The sequence below is a fragment of the Oncorhynchus keta genome, chromosome 5, assembly GCF_023373465.1.
Source record: "Oncorhynchus keta strain PuntledgeMale-10-30-2019 chromosome 5, Oket_V2, whole genome shotgun sequence".
Classification (NCBI taxonomy): Eukaryota; Metazoa; Chordata; class Actinopteri; order Salmoniformes; family Salmonidae; genus Oncorhynchus; species Oncorhynchus keta.
This window is the reverse complement of record NC_068425.1, coordinates 28,396,989-28,418,422: the sequence shown is the minus strand read 5'-3', so window position 1 is coordinate 28,418,422 and position 21,434 is coordinate 28,396,989. Positions and strand designations below refer to the sequence as shown.

General features: G+C 46.6%; 1 protein-coding gene across 1 annotated transcript in view; it reads right to left on the bottom strand.

Annotated features, from left to right (window-relative positions):
- LOC118382482 (voltage-dependent T-type calcium channel subunit alpha-1I-like) overlaps positions 1-21,434 on the bottom strand; it is a 167,259-nt gene that overhangs the window by 88,127 nt on the left and 57,698 nt on the right. The window contains exons 10-17 of the mRNA XM_052520010.1: positions 20,533-20,650; positions 20,126-20,281; positions 19,490-19,583; positions 18,225-18,397; positions 9,720-10,280; positions 7,684-7,784; positions 5,905-6,028; positions 5,713-5,781 (exon numbers count right to left, since the gene is read on the bottom strand). Of these exons, the coding sequence (XP_052375970.1) occupies positions 5,713-5,781; positions 5,905-6,028; positions 7,684-7,784; positions 9,720-10,280; positions 18,225-18,397; positions 19,490-19,583; positions 20,126-20,281; positions 20,533-20,650 (1,396 nt within the window). The remainder of the gene's footprint in view (positions 1-5,712; positions 5,782-5,904; positions 6,029-7,683; positions 7,785-9,719; positions 10,281-18,224; positions 18,398-19,489; positions 19,584-20,125; positions 20,282-20,532; positions 20,651-21,434) is intronic.

The window sequence follows — 21,434 nt, the reverse complement described above, 5'->3', positions numbered from 1 at the left end:
ACAACCTACTGTCCCCATTTACATACATACATGACAACCTACTGTCCCCATTTACATACATACATGACAACCTACTGTCCCCATTTACATACATACATGACAACCTACTGTCCCCATTTACATACATACATGACAACCTACTGTCCCCATTTACATACATACATGACAACCTACTGTCCCCATTTACATACATACATGACAACCTACTGTCCCCATTTACATACATACATGACAACCTACTGTCCCCATTTACATACATACATGACAACCTACTGTCCCCATTTACATACATACATGACAACCTACTGTCCCCATTTACATACATACATGACAACCTACTGTCCCCATTTACATACATGACAACCTACTGTCCCCATTTACATACATACATGACAACCTACTGTCCCCATTTACATACATGACAACCTACTGTCCCCATTTACATACATACATGACAACCTACTGTCCCCATTTACATACATGACAACCTACTGTCCCCATTTACATACATACATGACAACCTACTGTCCCCATTTACATACATACATGACAACCAACCTACTGTCCCCATTTACATACATACATGACAACCTACTGTCCCCATTTACATACATACATGACAACCTACTGTCCCCATTTACATACATACATGACAACCTACTGTCCCCATTTACATACATACATGACAACCTACTGTCCCCATTTACATACATGACAACCTACTGTCCCCATTTACATACATACATGACAACCTACTGTCCCCATTTACATACATACATGACAACCTACTGTCCCCATTTACATACATACATGACAACCTACTGTCCCCATTTACATACATACATGACAACCTACTGTCCCCATTTACATACATGACAACCTACTGTCCCCATTTACATACATACATGACAACCTACTGTCCCCATTTACATACATACATGACAACCTACTGTCCCCATTTACATACATACATGACAACCTACTGTCCCCATTTACATACATGACAACCTACTGTCCCCATTTACATACATACATGACAACCTACTGTCCCCATTTACATACATACAACCTACTGTCCCCATTTACATACATGACAACCTACTGTCCCCATTTACATACATGACAACCTACTGTCCCCATTTACATACACATGACAACCTACTGTCCCCATTTACATACATGACAACCTACTGTCCCCATTTACATACATGACAACCTACTGTCCCCATTTACATACATACATGACAACCTACTGTCCCCATTTACATACATACATGACAACCTACTGTCCCCATTTACATACATACAACCTACTGTCCCCATTTACATACATACAACCTGTCCCCATTTACATACATACATGACAACCTACTGTCCCCATTTACATACATGACAACCTACTGTCCCCATTTACATACATGACAACCTACTGTCCCCATTTACATACATGACAACCTACTGTCCCCATTTACATACATACATGACAACCTACTGTCCCCATTTACATACATACATGACAACCTACTGTCCCCATTTACATACATACATGACAACCTACTGTCCCCATTTACATACATGACAACCTACTGTCCCCATTTACATACATACATGACAACCTACTGTCCCCATTTACATACATACATGACAACCTACTGTCCCCATTTACATACATGACAACCTACTGTCCCCATTTACATACATGACAACCTACTGTCCCCATTTACATACATGACAACCTACTGTCCCCATTTACATACATACATGACAACCTACTGTCCCCATTTACATACATACATGACAACCTACTGTCCCCATTTACATACAAGACAACCTACTGTCCCCATTTACATACATGACAACCTACTGTCCCCATTTACATACATGACAACCTACTGTCCCCATTTACATACATACATGACAACCTACTGTCCCCATTTACATATATACATGACAACCTACTGTCCCCATTTACATACATACATGACAACCTCCCCATTTACATACATGACAACCTACTGTCCCCATTTACATACATACATGACAACCTACTGTCCCCATTTACATACATACATGACAACCTACTGTCCCCATTTACATACATACATGACAACCTACTGTCCCCATTTACATACATACATGACAACCTACTGTCCCCATTTACATACATACATGACAACCTACTGTCCCCATTTACATACATGACAACCTACTGTCCCCATTTACATACATACATGACAACCTACTGTCCCCATTTACATACATACATGACAACCTACTGTCCCCATTTACATACATACATGACAACCTACTGTCCCCATTTACATACATACATGACAACCTACTGTCCCCATTTACATACATGACAACCTACTGTCCCCATTTACATACAATAAAAAAAGAAATACAAATATGTGCCTTGTTTCAGGAAACTAGGTGTCACTACTTCATCGGAGAGGCATGTGAATGTAAACCTTTATATTTCATCAAAGTGTTTTTTTGGCAGAAATACCTTCTTGAACATGTGAAATATCATGTGCCTTAATAACAAACTTGTATTCCATCCGTAAATATGAATAAAATAATTTAATTATGAGCCTAGTTGGTCTAGCCAAGGAAAAAGAGAGCAACCTTTTCGCTAGCCATGATTGGCTGAGATAATGGATGGGCTGGACATGCTGGGGGGTGAGTTTGGATTGGTCTGCCGTGTAGCATGTTTCTGTCTATAACGTGAGTATGTGTTCAGTCCTTTCTACCGCGCCGTGTTTGAAAGATATAACGTTAGCCATCGAGAACGACAAAAGTTTTGCTACTTTCTCAACAGCCTTGATGCCCTGAGTTTAGCAGGCACCAACAGATCAGTTGTAGAAAGTGATGGGCTACATTCTGCACACGCCACGGTCAGTGTGAACCGGAGTGACTTGACACAACGCTGGTCAGACAAGATGATGCTACAAACAAAACAGAGTTAAATGGTTCCAGTCTGCCGTGTTCATCCATGTATACAGGTAAGAGTCTATCTACATTCTCACATATTCTATGTTTCTAATTTAGTCAGAAAGTCCTATTCATTGCAAATGAAAGCGTATTGTTAGCTAGCAAGCGAACGTTACGTGTATGATCTGTATAGTAATATTATTCAAATCAGAAATCCATTTGCATTGCTAGTTATAGCCAGAGTGATCCCCCGATGTGTAAAAGTGACAGGCACTCAGTATGTGTATACTATATCCTACTAATAACTCATGATAATAATGTATATACTGCCTATACTGACAAGAGCCCAGTGCATCTGAATACATTGTATCTAAGCCTATAACCGAGGCCTGTGGAGAGACAGACGTGATTATACAGCCTGTACTGACAGAAGCCCAGAGTGTGTATACTGTAGGGTGGCAGGTAGACTAGTGGGAAGAGCAATAGGCCAGTAACTGAAAGGTCGCTGGTCCGGATATCCAAGCCGACAAGATGAAACATCATTTGATGTACCCTTGAGGAAGGCACTTAACCCCAATTTTCTCCAGGGGTGCAGTATGACTGACGCTGTAGAACAACACATTTCACTGCACATTTCTCTACTTGCACATTCATCTTCTGCACACATATCACTCCAGTGTTTAATTGCTATATTGTAATTATTTTGCCACTATGGCCTATTTATTGCCTTACCTCCCTAATCTCACCTCATTTCCACACACTGTATATAGACCTTTTCTATTGTATTATTGACTGTATGTTTGTTTATTCCATCTGTAACTCTGTGTTGTTGTTTGTGTCGCACTGCTTTGCTTTATCTTGTCCAGGTCTCAGTTGTAAATGAGAACTTGTTCTCAACTGGCCTACCTGGTTAAATAAAGGTGAAATAAATACAAAATAAATAAAGATGAGCAAAAAATACTACAAATACTGAGCTATATTCTGTGAATCTTTATAGAAAATGATATGATTTTATATTAATAGCTCAGAGAAAAACATTTAGCTTAATTAACAAGTACTGTAATAAAAAAATCTCACAAAGATACATGTCAAAATGATTGGCACCACTGTTTTCTTTGCTTCAGCACCCTCCCCTTGTGAGGATAACGGCACTGAGCCTTTTTCTATAATGTTTTATGAGATTGGAGAACACATCGGGAGGGATCGATCTTAGACCATTCCTCCATACAGAATCTTCTTTCCAGATCCTTGATATTCTTCGGACTGCGCTCATGGACGGCCCTCTTTAATTCAAACCACAGGTTTTCAATGAGGTTCAAGTCCGGAGACTGAGCTTGCCATTTCAATGAGGTTCAAGTCCGGAGACTGAGTTAGCCATTTCATTGTGGATTGTGATGTGTGCTTGGGGTCATTATCTTTCTGGAAGATCCACTTACGGCCAAGTTTCAGCTTCCTGGCAGCGGTAAACACATTTTTTGCAAAAATGTTCTCGATGAACTTAACAAGGAAGCACAATAGCCCCATAACATCAAAGATCCACCACCATATTTTACAGTAGGAATGAGGTTATTTTCTGCATATGAAGTGTTTATTTCCAAAACGCTATAAATCCATACATTTTTCACGTGTGTGTAAAATATTACTGTCCTCAGATTTTAAATTCATAGATTTTAGATGTGTATTGCGACTAGTTTTGTTGTGAAACTCTATAGATCCATTGTTTAGCAGGAATGGAATGTTCTTATCCTGTATATTTAACATATAAATTCAACACATCATAAATATAGCCTCATGCTAATAGTGTTTGGTTAGAAATAGGCCTCATTCCAAATGTCACCATATTCCCTATATAGTGTACTACTTTTGACCAGGGCCCAGATCTCAAATTACTGCGTTGATTCATTTGATGTTACAAATGTATCATTTGTACAGTTATTTACAAAAAATGGCATTATTTGTCACATTTGACTGTGTAAAACCTTGCAGTGCTACTTTTTTCTCTGCGAGTGAGATGGATATATCTCATTTTGCACGGAATTATGTCTGTTTGTCTCTCTGTAATGAAAGCATATAGTGATAGGTTTCAAACAAATACATGTCTGTCATTTAACAACCCCATGCAATGATTAGATGGAGAAAAAACACACCAATCTCTTTAGTAAGTTCTTTTAAAAAATGTATATATAGCGTTTTAGAATGAAACTCATATGCATCCTTCCTTCGGGGCCAAACCCACCACTGGTGTGATAGAGCCAAAGAGCTCTATTTTCATGTCATCTGGCATAGCACCTGGTTTCAATCCAAGTGCCAATGCCGTTTAGAAAACTCCAGGCGTTTACATTTGTTGGTTGTTCTCAATAAAGGCTTTTTTCATGGCAACCCTTCCAAATAGCCTGTTAGCTTGGAGGTGATGTCTAATTGTAGATTTTGGAGACTTGGTGACCCCAAAATGAACAAGTTCTGTAATTCTCTAACTTTGGCCCTTGGACATTCATTTTGCCTTCCGAACCGTCTTCCTCAATGTGGGGAAAAGATACTCTTGGGCCTCTGCCAGGCAAGTCTCCACTGTTTCAGTGGATTTAAACTTCTTAGTTGCACCTTTAGGGTTTGTGGTATATGGCCAATATACCACGGCTAAGGGCTGTTCTTATGCATGACGCAACGCAGAGTGCCTGGATAAAGCCCACAGCCTGAGAACATTTCCTGAGTTGGTCAAAGTTGTTTACTATTCTTGTTCACAAGAATAGTCACACACATAGATTAAGTGCATCACTATACCTTGAGCGTCATCTCTGCTACAAAGATGGCTGTGAAGACGTAGTTGGAGATGGTTAGGAAGACTCTTTCCTATACATAAAGAGAGAGAGATGGAGGGAGAAAGAGAGAGATGATGGAAATAGAAGATCATTGACTTGACACCACTAATTATATTTGTATGGTTGAAACCTAGTGGTGAACTTTGATCCTGACCAGGCTGCCCTGCATGATCTTGGGTCTCTCCAGAGCCACGGTGATGCAGTTGGAGAAGATGAACGCTAGCACCACATAGTCAAACATCTTGTAGGCTATGATGGACTGGCATACCCGCCTGAACCTGAGAGAGGGAGGCAGGCAGGTGGGGAGGGAGGGAGGGAGATAGTGGAGAGAGAGGGAATGGTATTGGGAGACAGAAAGGAAGAGAAAGAGAGCAAGAGGGAAAAAGATAAACAATTTAAAAACATGTGTTTTGTAACATCGCTACTGATTAAAACCCATTATTGTGCCTCATTGACAGAGAACTGGGGATTGCTCATCATTCAGTCAGATAAAAGCCCCATTCTCTCTGATTATTTCATTTCCTTTCAAAGCAATTCCCATTAACTGGTGTTGTAAAGGCACCATGCTCCATAGAGACACCACTACAATAGAGAGAGAGAGAGACACAGAGAGACCCAGAGAGACAAGCAGAGAGATACACACACAGAGAGAGAGACACAGAGAGACACTCTCTGTGTCTCTCTGGGTCTTTCTGTGGAGGTCGGGCAATGATGATGGGCGATTAGGCCTGACTTGCAGTCGGCGTTCCAATTCATCCCAAAGGTGTTAGATGTGGTTGAGGACAGGGCTCTGTGCAGGCCAGTCAAGTTCTTCCACACCGATCTCAACAAACCATTTCTGTATGGACCTCCCTTTGTGCAAGGGGGCATTGTCATGCTGAAACAGGAAATGGCCTCCCCAAAACTGTTGCCACAAAGTCGGAAACACAGAATCATCTAGAATGTCATTGCATGCTGTAGAGTTATGATTTCCCTTCACTGGAACTAAAGGGTCTAGCCTGAACCGTGAAAAACAGCCCCAGACCATTATTCCTTCTCAACCAAGAGCTTTTACACCACTCCAGCCAACACTTATCATTAGGCATGGTGATCCTAGGCTTGTGTGCGGCTGCTCCGCCATGGAAGCTCCCGACAAACAGTTATTGTGCTGACGTTGCTTCCAGAGACAGTGTTGCAAATGAGGACAGACGATTTTACGCGCTTCAGCACTCGTTGGTCCCGTTCTGTGAGCTTGTGTGGCCTACGTCTTCAATGCTGAGCCATTGTTGCTCCTAGCTGTTTCCACTTCACAATAACAGCACTTAAAGTTAACCAGGGCAGCTCTAGCAGGGCAGAAATGTAATAAACGGACTTGTTGGAAAGGTGGCATCCTCTGACGGTACCACCTTGAAAGTCACTGAGCTATTCAGTAAGGCCATTCTACTGCCAATGTTTGTCTATGGAGATTGCATGGCCGTGTGCTTGATTTTATACCCCTGTCAGCCACTATTGTGGCTGAAACAGCCTGAATCCACTCATTTGAAGAGGTGTACACAGACGTTTGTATATACCGTGTACCTCCACAGCTAACAGAACACTGTTGCAATGCCTTCCAGCCTGAGCTCCCATCTCTGAGCCCTGAGGTGGATTTATTGTTGACCAACAGATTGAGGATCACTATGGGAAGCCTCCCTTTGCTACCTCATGGACAGGGATCCATACACTAATGAGGCAGGTATTCTGATAAGGTGGTGCTCGGCAATTCTTCTCTCGGGGAGTGAGGATCCACAGGCTGTGCAGGCTTTCGTTCTAGCCTAGCACAAATGCATCGGATTCAACAATTTATGAACGAAACACCAAACCCTTGAATTGCTGTATCAGGGGTGTTAGTGCTGAGCAGGAAATGAAATGAAAGAGTGAATGAGTGAAAACAGGGATTGACAGACAGACAGACCTGTTCTGAGGAGAGAAGAGGAAGACAGACCAGTCCTCTCTGGTCTCACACCACTCTGGCCTGTACACCTCCATCATCTTCTGGATACGGAAACACAGACTCTGGAAGAGGGACACAGCACACACACACACACAATGTCAGAATATACACACAGTCAGAATACACACACATGCACATGTGAACGTAGGCAGGCAGGGAGGCAGGCACGCACGCACATACGCACACATACACACACAGTTTGGTGAGTGAATTCAGTACACATACACACACTGGTTCTAGACAAAGAGAAATGGCTATACTGTATAATACAATAAGATCATTCCGATTATTCCACCTCCCAAGAGAAAAGATGAATCTTCTGTCTTAATTGTTTACAAGAGAGGACACTTTGCTTTATCAACACCTAGAAGCATAATATCCAGCATCCCCATTGGTCTGCTCTACTCAGTGACTGTGTCCCAAATGGAACCCCAATCCCTATATAGTGCACCATATGCCCTGGTCAGAGTAGTGCACTACATAGGGAATAGGGTGCCATTTTGTGTAACTAGCATTATTAATTGTCCCTGGTTCAGCCCTGTTTACTGTTGAAACAATAGAATCCCAGGGGAGAGACATAACGGGGAATCTACTGGAGAATGTATTCCCGGATATTTATTTTATAAACTGCTATACACAGTGTGTTTATTCTACTATAAGCTGCCTTGTGCTGCTGGTCATGAATAACACTGGTACAACAACAGTTCCTTCTCTCCTATCTACAGTATCTGTCTTTACCAAGACGACAGGATGTCACTGGGACTGTGAACGTTCCAGGGTGTTTTTAAAGTGAATAGGACTTTATCATTGTTCATCATCACAACCAAGTCACTTTAATCTCATCATTCAGATCCTCCTCCCTTACTCCTCACCACACTCCTCACCACACTCCTCACCACACTCCTCACCACACTCCCCACCACACTCCCCACCACACTCCTCACCACACTCCTCACCACACTCCTCACCACACTCCCCACCACACTCCCCACCACACTCCTCACCACACTCCCCACCACACTCCTCACCACACTCCCCACCACACTCCTCACCACACTCCTCACCACACTCCTCACCACACTCCCCCACACCTCCCCTCACCAACCTCCCCACCACACTCCCCACCACCCTCCTCACCCAGACTCACCCCACATCTCCTCCTCACCCACCCTCACCCCACCCTCACCCAGAGACACCTCCCCTCACCCACCCTCTCACCCAATATCACCCCACACCTCCCCCTCATCCCAACCTCAGACCCCTAACCCAACCTCATCCCCACCTTCTCACCCAACCTCACCAAAACCTCACCCACCCTCTCACCCAACCTCACCCCACACCTCCCCCTCACCCAACCTCACCACACACCTCCCAATCACCCACCCTCTCACCCAACCTCACCCCCACACCTTTCCCTCACCCACCCTCTCACCTCCCCTCACCCACCCTCTTACCCAACCTCACCCACCCTCTCACCCAACACACCCCACATCCCCTCCTCACCCAGCCTCACCCACACCTCCCCTCCTCAAAAGCCTCACCCTCCACACCAATCTCTCAGCCACCCTCTCACCCAACCTCACCCCACACCTCACCCAACCTCACCCCATACCTCCCCCTCACCCACCCTCACCCCACCTCACCTCCCCCTCACCCACCCTCTCACCCAACATCACCCCACACCTCCCCCTCATCCCCACACCTCACCCACCCTCTCACCCAACCTCATCCCCACAGAAAGACCAGACCTCAGTCCCACCCAACCCCCACCCCTGAAAAGACAGAAAGAGACAGAGACACCCAAGCTCACCCACCCCTCACCCACACCAACCTCATCCCCACACCTCACCCAACCTCTCACCCATCCTCCTCCAAACACATCTCACCTCACCCATCCTCACCCCCACACCTCCCCTCACCAAATCTCTCACCCATCCTCATCCACACACATCCACCTCACCCCCCAGACCTCCCCCTCACCCCCAACACAAACTCACATAGTCAATGTCATCGTCCAGGTCCTCTCTGTCCTTGCGTGTGTTGACCTGAGGGAACACCTCTGTCAGTAGCTGTGGATGTGGATGTGGATGTGGCGGTAGCTGAAGTTGAAGCTGGAGCTGGGCTGGTGGGGCCTTCCCATTGCAGTCCTGGTGCTCCCCCCCAGCCCCTGCACCAACCAACCCACTGGAGAAGCTCTTCTTCCTGGGGTAAGGCAGCATTGACGCCAGGGGGGTCCCCGGGACCTGGAGGAGCTCCGGCAGCTCCAAGGACAGCGCTCGGCGGTCCCGCCGCGGGACAAAGTTTAGGGCCAGGAGGGGAGGAGGGTGGGCGAGGTGTGGAGGAGGGTGAGGGGGGGAGAGGAGGGACTCCTGCTCGGCCGGGTGGGTGGCGTGGGGGCTGCGGGAGCGCAGGCTACCCCCTCCTCCTACCCCCAATCCCAGGCCCAAGGCTCGGGAGGGGCGACCCAGGCTATTCCAGCTGGACCGCCGGCACCACATTGCCTGGGTCTGGGAGGCAGGGCGGCCCCAGTTGTGGTACAGGGAGCTGCTCCCCCGACACTGGGGGAGAGAGAGGGATACAAAGAGGGAGAGACAGACGGAGAGGGAGAGGGAGAAAGAGGGAGGGAGAGGGAGAAAGAGGGAGGGAGAGACAGACGGAGAGGGAGAGAAAGAGAGACAGACGGAGAGGGAGAGAAATAGACAGACGAGAGGGAGAGGGAGAAAGAGGGAGGGAGAGGGAGAAAGAGGGAGGGAGAGACAGACGGAGAGGGAGAGAAAGAGAGACAGACGGAGAGGGAGAGAAATAGACAGACGAGAGGGAGAGGGAGAAAGAGGGAGGGAGAGGGAGAGAAATACATAGAGGGAGAGGAAGAGAGACAGATGGAGAGGGAGAGAAAGAGAGACAGACGAGAGGGAGAGGGAGAAAGATAGAGGGAGAGAAATACATAGAGGGAGAGGAAGAGAGACAGACGAGAGGGAGAGGGAGTGGGACAGATGAGAGGGAGAGGGAGAGAGACAGATGAGAGGGAGTGGGACAGATTGAGAGGGAGAGGAAGAGAGACAGATGGAGAGGGTGAGGAATAAAGACAGATGGAGAGGGAGAGGAATAGAGACAGATGGAGATGGAGAGGAATAGAGACAGATGGAGAGGGAGAGGAATAAAGACAGATGGAGAAGGAGAGGAATAAAGACAGATGGAGAAGGAGAGGAATAAAGACAAATGGAGAGGGAGAGGAATAAAGACAGATGGAGAAGGAGAGGAATAAAGACAGATGGAGAAGGAGAGGAATAAAGACAGATGGAGAGGGAGAGGAATAAAGACAGATGGAGAAGGAGAGGAATAAAGACAGATGGAGAAGGAGAGGAATAAAGACAGATGGAGAGGGAGAGGAATAAAGACAGATGGAGAAGGAGAGGAATAAAGACAGATGGAGAGGGAGAGGAATAAAGACAGATGGAGAAGGAAAGGAATAAAGACAGATGGAGAAGGAGAGGAATAAAGACAGATGGAGAAGGAGAGGAATAAAGACAGATGGAGAGGGAGAGGAATAAAGACAGATGGAGAAGGAGAGGAATAAAGACAGATGGAGAGGGAGAGGAATAAAGACAGATGGAGAGGGAGAGGAATAAAGACAGATGGAGAAGGAGAGGAATAAAGACAGATGGAGAGGGAGAGGAATAAAGACAGATGGAGAGGGAGAGGAATAAAGACAGATGGAGAAGGAGAGGAATAAAGACAGATGGAGAGGGAGAGGAATAAAGACAGATGGAGAAGGAGAGGAATAAAGACAGATGGAGAAGGAGAGGAATAAAGACAGATGGAGAGGGAGAGGAATAAAGACAGATGGAGAGGGAGAGGAATAAAGACAGATGGAGAGGGAGAGGAATAAAGACAGATGGAGAGGGAGAGGAATAGAGACAGATGGAGAAGGAGAGGAATAAAGACAGATGGAGAGGGAGAGGAATAAAGACAGATGGAGAGGGAGAGGAATAAAGACAGATGGAGAAGGAGAGGAATAAAGACAGATGGAGAGAGAGAGGAATAAAGACAGATGGAGAGGGAGAGGAATAAAGACAGATGGAGAAGGAGAGGAATAAAGACAGATGGAGAAGGAGAGGAATAAAGACAGATGGAGAGGGAGAGGAATAAAGACAGATGGAGAAGGAGAGGAATAAAGACAGATGGAGAGGGAGAGGAATAAAGACAGATGGAGAGGGAGAGGAATAAAGACAGATGGAGAAGGAGAGGAATAAAGACAGATGGAGAGGGAGAGGAATAAAGACAGATGGAGAAGGAGAGGAATAGAGACAGATGGAGAGGGAGAGGAATAAAGACAGATGGAGAAGGAGAGGAATAAAGACAGATGGAGAAGGAGAGGAATAAAGACAGATGGAGAGGGAGAGGAATAAAGACAGATGGAGAGGGAGAGGAATAGAGACAGATGGAGATGGGAGAGGAATAAAGACAGATGGAGAAGGAGAGGAATAAAGACACATGGAGAAGGAGAGGAATAAAGACAGATGGAGAGGGAGAGGAATAGAGACAGATGGAGAGGGAGAGGAATAAAGACAGATGGAGAAGGAGAGGAATAAAGACAGATGGAGAAGGAGAGGGAGAGAGACAGATGGAGAGGGAGAGGAAGAGAGACAGATGGAGAGGGAGAGGAATATAGACAGATGGAGAGGGAGAGGAATAAAGACAGATGGAGAGGGAGAGGAATAGAGACAGATGGAGAGGAGAGGAATAAAGACAGATGGAGAGGGAGAGGAATAGAGACAGATGGAGAGGGAGAGGAATAGAGACAGATGGAGAAGAGAGGGAGAGAGACAGATTGAGAGGGAGAGGAATAGAGACAGATGGAGGAGAGGGAGAGAGACAGATGGAGAGGGAGAGGAAGAGAGACAGATGGAGAGGGAGAGGAATAGAGACACTATGGAGACAGAGGGAGAGAGACAGATGGAGACGGAGAGGAATAGAGACAGATGGAGAAGGAGAGGGAGAGGAATAAAGACAGATGGAGACAGAGAGGAAGAGAGACAGATGGAGAGGGAGAGGAAGAGAGACAGATGGAGAAGGAGAGGGAGAGAGACAGATGGAGAGGGAGAGGAAGATAGACAGATGGAGAGGGAGGACAGAAGAGAGACAGATGGAGAGGAGAGGAAGATGACAGATGGAGAGGGAGAGGAATAGAGACAGATGGAGAGACAGAAAGAGAGAATGGAGACAGATGGAGAGGGAGAGGAAGAGAGACACTAAGTGCAGACAGATGGAGAGGGAGAGGAATAAAGACAGATGGAGAGGGAGAGGAATAAAGACAGATGGAGAAGGAGAGGAATAAAGACAAATGGAGAGGGAGAGAATAAAGACAGATGGAGAGGGAGAGGAATAAAGACAGATGGAGAAGGAGAGGAATAAAGACAGATGGAGAGGGAGAGGAATAAAGACAGATGGAGAAGACAGAGGATTAGAGACAGATGGAGAGGGAGAGACAGAAAGACAGATGGAGAAGGAGAGGAATAAAGACAGATGGAGAAGGAGGATTAGAGACAGATGGAGAGGGAGAGGAATAAAGACAGATGGAGAAGGAGAGGAATAAAGACAGATGGAGAAGGAGAGGAATAAAGACAGATGGAGAGGGAGTGAGGAATAAAGACAGATGGAGAGGGAGAGGAATAGAGACAGATGGAGATGGGAGAGGAATAAAGACAGATGGAGAAGGAGAGGAATAAAGACACATGGAGAAGGAGAGGAATACAGACAGATGGAGACAGGAGAGGAATAAAGACAGATGGAGAGGGAGAGGAATAGAGACAGATGGAGATGGGAGAGGAATAAAGACAGATGGAGAAGGAGAGGAATAAAGACACATGGAGAAGGAGAGGAATAAAGACAGATGGAGAGGGAGAGGAATAGAGACAGATGGAGAGGAGAGGACAGATGGAGAAGGAGAGGAATAAAGACAGATGGAGAAGGAGAGGGAGAGAGACAGATGGAGAGGAGAAAGAGAGACAGATGGAGAGGGAGAGAAATAGACAGATGGAGAGGGAGAGGAATAAAGACAGATGGAAGGGAGAGGAATAGAGACAGATGGAGAGGGAGAGAGAATAAAGACAGATGGAGAGGGAGAGGAATAGAGAGACAGATGGAGAGGAGAGGAATAGAGACAGATGGAGAAGGAGAGGGAGAGAGACAGATGGAGACGGAGAGGAATAGAGACAGATGGAGAGGGAGAGAGACAGATGGAGAGGGAGAGGAAGAGAGACAGATGGAGAGGGAGAGGAATAGAGACCGATGGAGAAGGAGAGGGAGAGAGACAGATGGAGACGGAGAGGAATAGAGACAGATGGAGAAGGAGAGGGAGAGAGACAGATGGAGAGGGAGAGGAAGAGAGACAGATGGAGAGGGAGAGGAAGAGAGACAGATGGAGAAGGAGAGGGAGAGAGACAGATGGAGAGGGAGAGGAAGATAGACAGATGGAGAGGGAGAGGAAGAGAGACAGATGGAGAGGGAGAGGAAGAGAGACAGATGGAGAGGGAGAGGAATAGAGACAGATGGAGAGGAGAGGAATGGAGACAGATGGAGAGGGAGAGGAAGAGAGACAGATGGAGAGGGAGAGGAATAAAGACAGATGGAGAGGGAGAGGAATGAAGACAGATGGAGAAGGAGAGGAATAAAGAGAAATGGAGAGGGAGAGGAATAAAGACAGATGGAGAGGGAGAGGAATAAAGACAGATGGAGAAGGAGAGGAATAAAGACAGATGGAGAGGAGAGGAATAAAGACAGATGGAGAAGGAGAGGATTAGAGACAGATGGAGAGGGAGAGGAATAAAGACAGATGGAGAAGGAGAGGAATAAAGACAGATGGAGAAGGAGAGGAATAGAGACAGATGGAGAGGGAGAGGAATAAAGACAGATGGAGAAGGAGAGGAATAAAGACAGATGGAGAAGGAGAGGAATAAAGACAGATGGAGAGGGAGAGGAATAAAGACAGATGGAGAGGGAGAGGAATAGAGACAGATGGAGATGGGAGAGGAATAAAGACAGATGGAGAAGGAGAGGAATAAAGACAGATGGAGAAGGAGAGGAATAAAGACAGATGGAGAGGGAGAGGAATAAAGACAGATGGAGAGGGAGAGGAATAGAGACAGATGGAGAGGGAGAGGAATAAAGACAGATGGAGAAGGAGAGGAATAAAGACACATGGAGAAGGAGAGGAATAAAGACAGATGGAGACGGAGAGGAATAGAGACAGATGGAGAGGGAGAGGAATAAAGACAGATGGAGAAGGAGAGGAATAAAGACAGATGGAGAAGGAGAGGGAGAGAGACAGATGGAGAAGGAGAGGAATATAGACAGATGGAGAGGGAGAGAATATAGACAGATGGAGAGGGAGAGGAATAAAGACAGATGGAGAGGGAGAGGAATAGAGACAGATGGAGAGGGAGAGGAATAAAGACAGAGGAGAGGGGAGAGGAATAGAGACAGATGGAGAGGGTGAGAAATAGAGACAGATGGAGAGAGAGGGAGAGAGACAGATTGAGAGGGAGAGAATAGAGACAGATGGAGAAGGAGAGGGAGAGAGACAGATGGAGAGGAGAGGAAGAGAGACAGATGGAGAGGGAGAGGAATAGAGACCGATGGAGATGGAGAGGGAGAGAGACAGATGGAGACGGAGAGGAATAGAGACAGATGGAGAAGGAGAGGGAGAGGAATAAAGACAGATGGAGAGGGAGAGGAAGAGAGACAGATGGAGAGGAGAGGAAGAGAGACAGATGGAGGAGAGGGATAAAGACAGATGGAGAAGGAGAGGAATAAAGACAGATGGAGAAGGAGAGGAATAAAGACAGATGGAGAGGGAGAGGAATAGAGACAGATGGAGAGGGAGAGGAATAAAGACAGATGGAGAAGGAGAGGAATAAAGACAGATGGAGAAGGAGAGGGAGAGAGACAGATGGAGAGGGAGAGGAAGAAAGACAGATGGAGAGGGAGAGGAATAGAGACAGATGGAGAGGGAGAGGAATAAAGACAGATGGAGAGGGAGAGGAATAGAGACAGATGGAGAGGGAGAGGAATAAAGACAGATGGAGAGGAGAGGAATAGAGACAGATGGAGAGGGAGAGGAATAGAGACAGATGGAGAAGGAGAGGGAGAGAGACAGATTGAGGGAGAGGAATAGAGACAGATGGAGGAGAGGGAGAGAGACAGATGGAGAGGGAGAGGAAGAGAGACAGATGGAGAGGGAGAGGAATAGAGACCGATGGAGAAGGAGAGGGAGAGAGACAGATGGAGAGGAGAGGAATAGGACAGATGGAGAAGGAGAGGAGAGGAATAAAGACAGATGGAGAGGGAGAGGAAGAGAGACAGATGGAGAGAGGAAGAGAGACAGATGGAGAAGGAGAGGGAGAGAGACAGATGGAGAGGGAGAGGAAGATGACAGATGGAGAGGGAGAGGAAGAGAGACAGATTGAGAGGGAGAGGAAGAGAGACAGATGGAGAGGGAGAGGAATAGAGACAGATGGAGAGGGAGAGGAATAGAGACAGATGGAGAGGGAGAGGAATAGAGACAGATGGAGAGGGAGAGGAATAAAGACAGATGGAGAAGGAGAGGAATAAAGACAGATGGAGAAGGAGAGGAATAAAGACAAATGGAGAGGGAGAGGAATAAAGACAGATGGAGAAGGAGAGGAATAAAGACAGATGGAGAAGGAGAGGAATAAAGACAGATGGAGAGGGAGAGGAATAAAGACAGATGGAGAGGGAGAGGAATAGAGACAGATGGAGAGGGAGAGGAATAAAGACAGATGGAGAAGGAGAGGAATAAAGACAGATGGAGAGGAGAGGATTAGAGACAGATGGAGAGGGAGAGGAATAAAGACAGATGGAGAAGGAGAGGAATAAAGACAGATGGAGAAGGAGAGGAATAAAGACAGATGGAGAGGGAGAGGAATAAAGACAGATGGAGAGGGAGAGGAATAGAGACAGATGGAGATGGGAGAGGAATAAAGACAGATGGAGAAGGAGAGGAATAAAGACAGGAGAGAGGAGAGGAATAAAGACACATGGAGAGGGAGAGGAATAAAGACAGATGGAGAGGGAGAGGAATAGAGACAGATGGAGATGGGAGAGGAATAAAGACAGATGGAGAAGGAGAGGAATAAAGACACATGGAGAAGGAGAGGAATAAAGACAGATGGAGAGGGAGAGGAATAGAGACAGATGGAGAGGGAGAGGAATAAAGACAGATGGAGAAGGAGAGGAATAAAGACAGATGGAGAAGGAGAGGGAGAGAGACAGATGGAGAGGGAGAGGAAGAGAGACAGATGGAGAGGGAGAGGAATAGAGACAGATGGAGAGGGAGAGGAATAAAGACAGATGGAGAGGGAGAGGAATAGAGACAGATGGAGAGGGAGAGGAATAAAGACAGATGGAGAGGGAGAGGAATAGAGACAGATGGAGAGGGAGAGGAATAGAGACAGATGGAGAAGGAGAGGGAGAGAGACAGATTGAGAGGGAGAGGAATAGAGACAGATGGAGAAGGAGAGGGAGAGAGACAGATGGAGAGGGAGAGGAAGAGAGACAGATGGAGAGGGAGAGGAATAGAGACCGATGGAGAAGGAGAGGGAGAGAGACAGATGGAGACGGAGAGGAATAGAGACAGATGGAGAAGGAGAGGGAGAGGAATAAAGACAGATGGAGAGGGAGAGGAAGAGAGACAGATGGAGAGGGAGAGGAAGAGAGACAGATGGAGAAGGAGAGGGAGAGAGACAGATGGAGAGGGAGAGGAAGATAGACAGATGGAGAGGGAGAGGAAGAGAGACAGATGGAGAGGGAGAGGAAGATAGACAGATGGAGAGGGAGAGGAATAGAGACAGATGGAGAGGGAGAGGAAGAGAGACAGATGGAGAGGGAGAGGAATAGAGACAGATGGAGAGGGAGAGGAATAGAGACAGATGGAGAGGGAGAGGAAGAGAGACAGATGGAGAGGGAGAGGAATAGAGACAGATGGAGAGGGAGAGGAATAGAGACAGATGGAGAGGGAGAGGAAGAGAGACAGATGGAGAGGGAGAGGAAGAGAGACAGATGGAGAGGGAGAGGGAGAGAGGCAGATGGAGAGGGAGAGAAATACATAGAGGGAGAGGGCGAGAAATATGGAAAGGGAGAGGGACAAAGAGGGAGAGGAAGAGAGACAAAGAGGAAGAAGGAGAGAGATGGAGGGAGAGTGAGAGGGAGAGAGAAACCATTAGGCCAAACCAGCCATTTGCAGTGACTGCAGAGGGATCAAATAAAGAACTGAAGAAAACATACATTTCAATGATGGGAAATTTATTTTTAAATGGCCAATTTGAAGTCATTTCCTGAATTGATTGCAACCATAGCAAGACACATCTTGTTCTGACCCAGTCCGTTACAAACCAGTTCTCCTTCCCATTGTACCTCCCTCCCTCTTTCCTCTTTCCTCCTCTCTCCAGTCCCCTCCCTCCCTCCTTCCTCCCACCACTCACCAGAGCCCTGCCCTCCAGGTTAGCCCTGCCCTCCAGGTTAGCCCTGCCCAGAGAGATGACACTGTTTTTGCGTGAGCCCAGAGCGAAAGTGAGCCTGTCGGCCGTGTACAGACCCGTGGGCGTTGGGGACAGGTCCAGGTGACCGTTGGGGGTTAGGGTGCAGATCTTAGGGTCTGGGAGAGAGAGAGGAAGGGGATGAGGAGAAGGAGAGGGGAGGGGAGGAAGAGAGAGAGAGAGATTGGAGGGATAGATGGAGTGAGAGAGCGAGAGCGAGAGAGAGAGAGAATCAGACAGAAAGAGTCAGCATGGAACTGCAAAGCACATCTTGGAAGATAAAAGAAAATGGCATAGACTGACTCAGCACATTCTCAACCTAACCTGGTCTGACTGGCTCATGGAGGACACTGTAAGTTTGTACAGTGAGATACATTTAGTTTGTGTATGTCCATAGGGAGGAGAACAGAGTGGAGAAGTTCTGTTGTAACACATGCATTATTGAACATTTCTGTCGCGTCCACTTCAGAGAGACCAGGCTTGATCTGGGAAACATTCCTAGCCTGGTCACATCTGTTTGTGCTGCCTTCCTAACAATGGCATTGCCATTGTCATGGCAAACATGACTGTAGGATTTAGCAAAACTGCACAAATGTATCTGGGAGCAGGCCAAAGCATTCTGGCATCAGTGACTGGTTTACTGTTCAAATCAGACTTTTACTCTTTACGATTCATACAGTACATCTATTCAAAATCATTCATACATCTTTTGAAAAAGGGAGGTTTGACATTAGCAATGGCATTAATAGACTGGGTGACCTGTCCCCTTGGTGAATTCTGCGGCTTCCTTGAGCTGATATCTCAAAGTGCTGTACAGAAACCCAGCCTAAAACCCCAAACAGCAAGCAATGCAGGTGTAGAAGCACGGTGGCTAGGAAAAACTCCCTAGAAAGGCCAAAACCTAGGAAGAAACCTAGAGAGGAACCAGGCTATGTGGGGTGGCCAGTCCTCTTCTGGCTGTGCCGGGTGGAGATTATAACAGAACATGGCCAAGATGTTCAAATGTTCATAAATGACCAGCATGGTCGAATAATAACAAGGCAGAACAGTTGAAACTGGAGCAGCAGCACAGTCAGGTGGACTGGGGACAGCAAGGAGTCATCATGTCAGGTCGTCCTACCCTCTCACAGTGAACCTGTTCAGCCATTTCGGCTTTACAAGGTAGTGTTTCTACAGTTTCTACAGTATAGTGTTATGCCTCTGAGCCATACCAGAGAGATGAAGAGAGTCCTTCAGCTTGTCAGAGTTCTCGTCAAAGTTACATGAGGACCTGTCGTCTTCGGAGTACGACCGGTTGGCATCCCCCTGTTTCCAGAGGAGAGAGGGAGAGAGAGGGAGAGAGAGAGAGAGAGGGGAGAGAGACAGAGAGAGAGAGAGAGCGAGGGAGAGAGAGAGAGGGAGAGAGGGAGAGAGAAAGAGAGGGAGAGAGAGAGGGAGAGAGGGGTGGAGGGGTGGAGGGAAGGAGCGAAAGAAAGAACAATTAAAACTATGACAACAGCCACAGGCACATTTAAATAGAAAACGTCAATCTTACCTGGCCTCATTCTGAAAGTATCCGAGAGGTAGGCCAGCTAAGTGACTTTTAAAGTTTTATCCCAGCCTTGATTTACTAAAAGCTACAGATCCAGGCAGTCAGAGTCAGTTTCTTAAGTGCCCAATCTGCTCTTTAGCTAAGAGCTCTATCCAATCAGAACAGGTTACCACATCCTAGAGACTGAGACCACCCTTGCCTGTCTCATTAATGATTCTCTCTAATGTATCTCTGACAGACAGTTTAACTGGAGACTGTGAGTGGAAATTCACCAACAATGGAGGACTAATCAAAGTTACAAAATCTGTGGTCTGACCTCAGCCTGAAAGCCCTCTACCAAGATGGCCACCAGCAGGTTGAAGAGGACGTAGTTGCCAAAGGTCATTAGAGCCACAAAGTAGAGAGCAGCACAGGGAGAGGTGGAGGCCATTCCATTATACAGCACCATGTTCCAGTCTTCCTGAGTCAGAATCTGGGGAATACAGCATATAGATGAAGTTATACAGCTTATACAGCCATTCACATAAATGAACTGAACAGGGCCTGAAATATATATTTGTGGTACCCCTTTCGAAATGTCCAGGAAACCACATTGAGTTGCATGTGAATGCAACTAAATGTGTGTGTGTGTGTGTGTTTGTGTTTCTGCCTGTGTGTGTGTCCGCCAGTGTGTGTGTGTGTGCATGCACTTTCCATGCATTTGCATATGTGTGTGTTCTATACCTGAAACACAGTGACAATGGCCCACAGTAGAGAGTCAAAGTTCTTCCTGTCAGGAACAGTGTCTCCAGTGTCTGTCTTCAGACTGAACTTACAGCCAAAGATGTGCATCCCCAGGATACTGGAATAGGACAGAGATATGTCAACTATAAACAGTAACATACATTAGTTGCAGCAGGATACGCCTAACACACACACACACACACACACACACACACACACACACACACACACACACACACACACACACACACACACACACACACACACACACACACACACACACACACACACACACACACACACACACACACACACACACACACACACACACACACACACACACACACACAGGAAAACAGTGAGCTGTGTATTTGGGGCTTCTGGTTTTGAAAACATACACTTCCTACATGGAGAAGTAGCGCCTCAGAGCTTCTTCTAACCAGTGACAAGGGAAGGGTTGTGAATGGAACACTGTAACACCCCAGAGTGGATACAATACCCATAGTGCCTTCAGGAGCAGCAGCAGGGATCAATAACATTCACAAATCTACAGTGGGGAGATAGATAGGTTGTGGGAGTCTGTTAGCTCACTCCATCGCTAGCCCACTACCATCTGCTCAGTGCACTTATGTGAGATTGCAGTGCTGCAGCGTGTGTGTGTGTGTGTGTGTGTGTGTTTATACTCGTGTCTCGATGAACACCAGGGGAATGCTCGCTGTTATTGCTCTCCTCTCCATCAATCACACTCTACTGCTTATAGTCCTGTCACTCAAACAAGAAGGCCATTGCTCTTCTGAAGCTGGAGGGGACTAGCCTCACAGACAACACACACACAGACAGAGAGAGGGGACAGACAGAGAGAGGGGACTAGCCTCACAGACAACACACACACAGACAGAGAG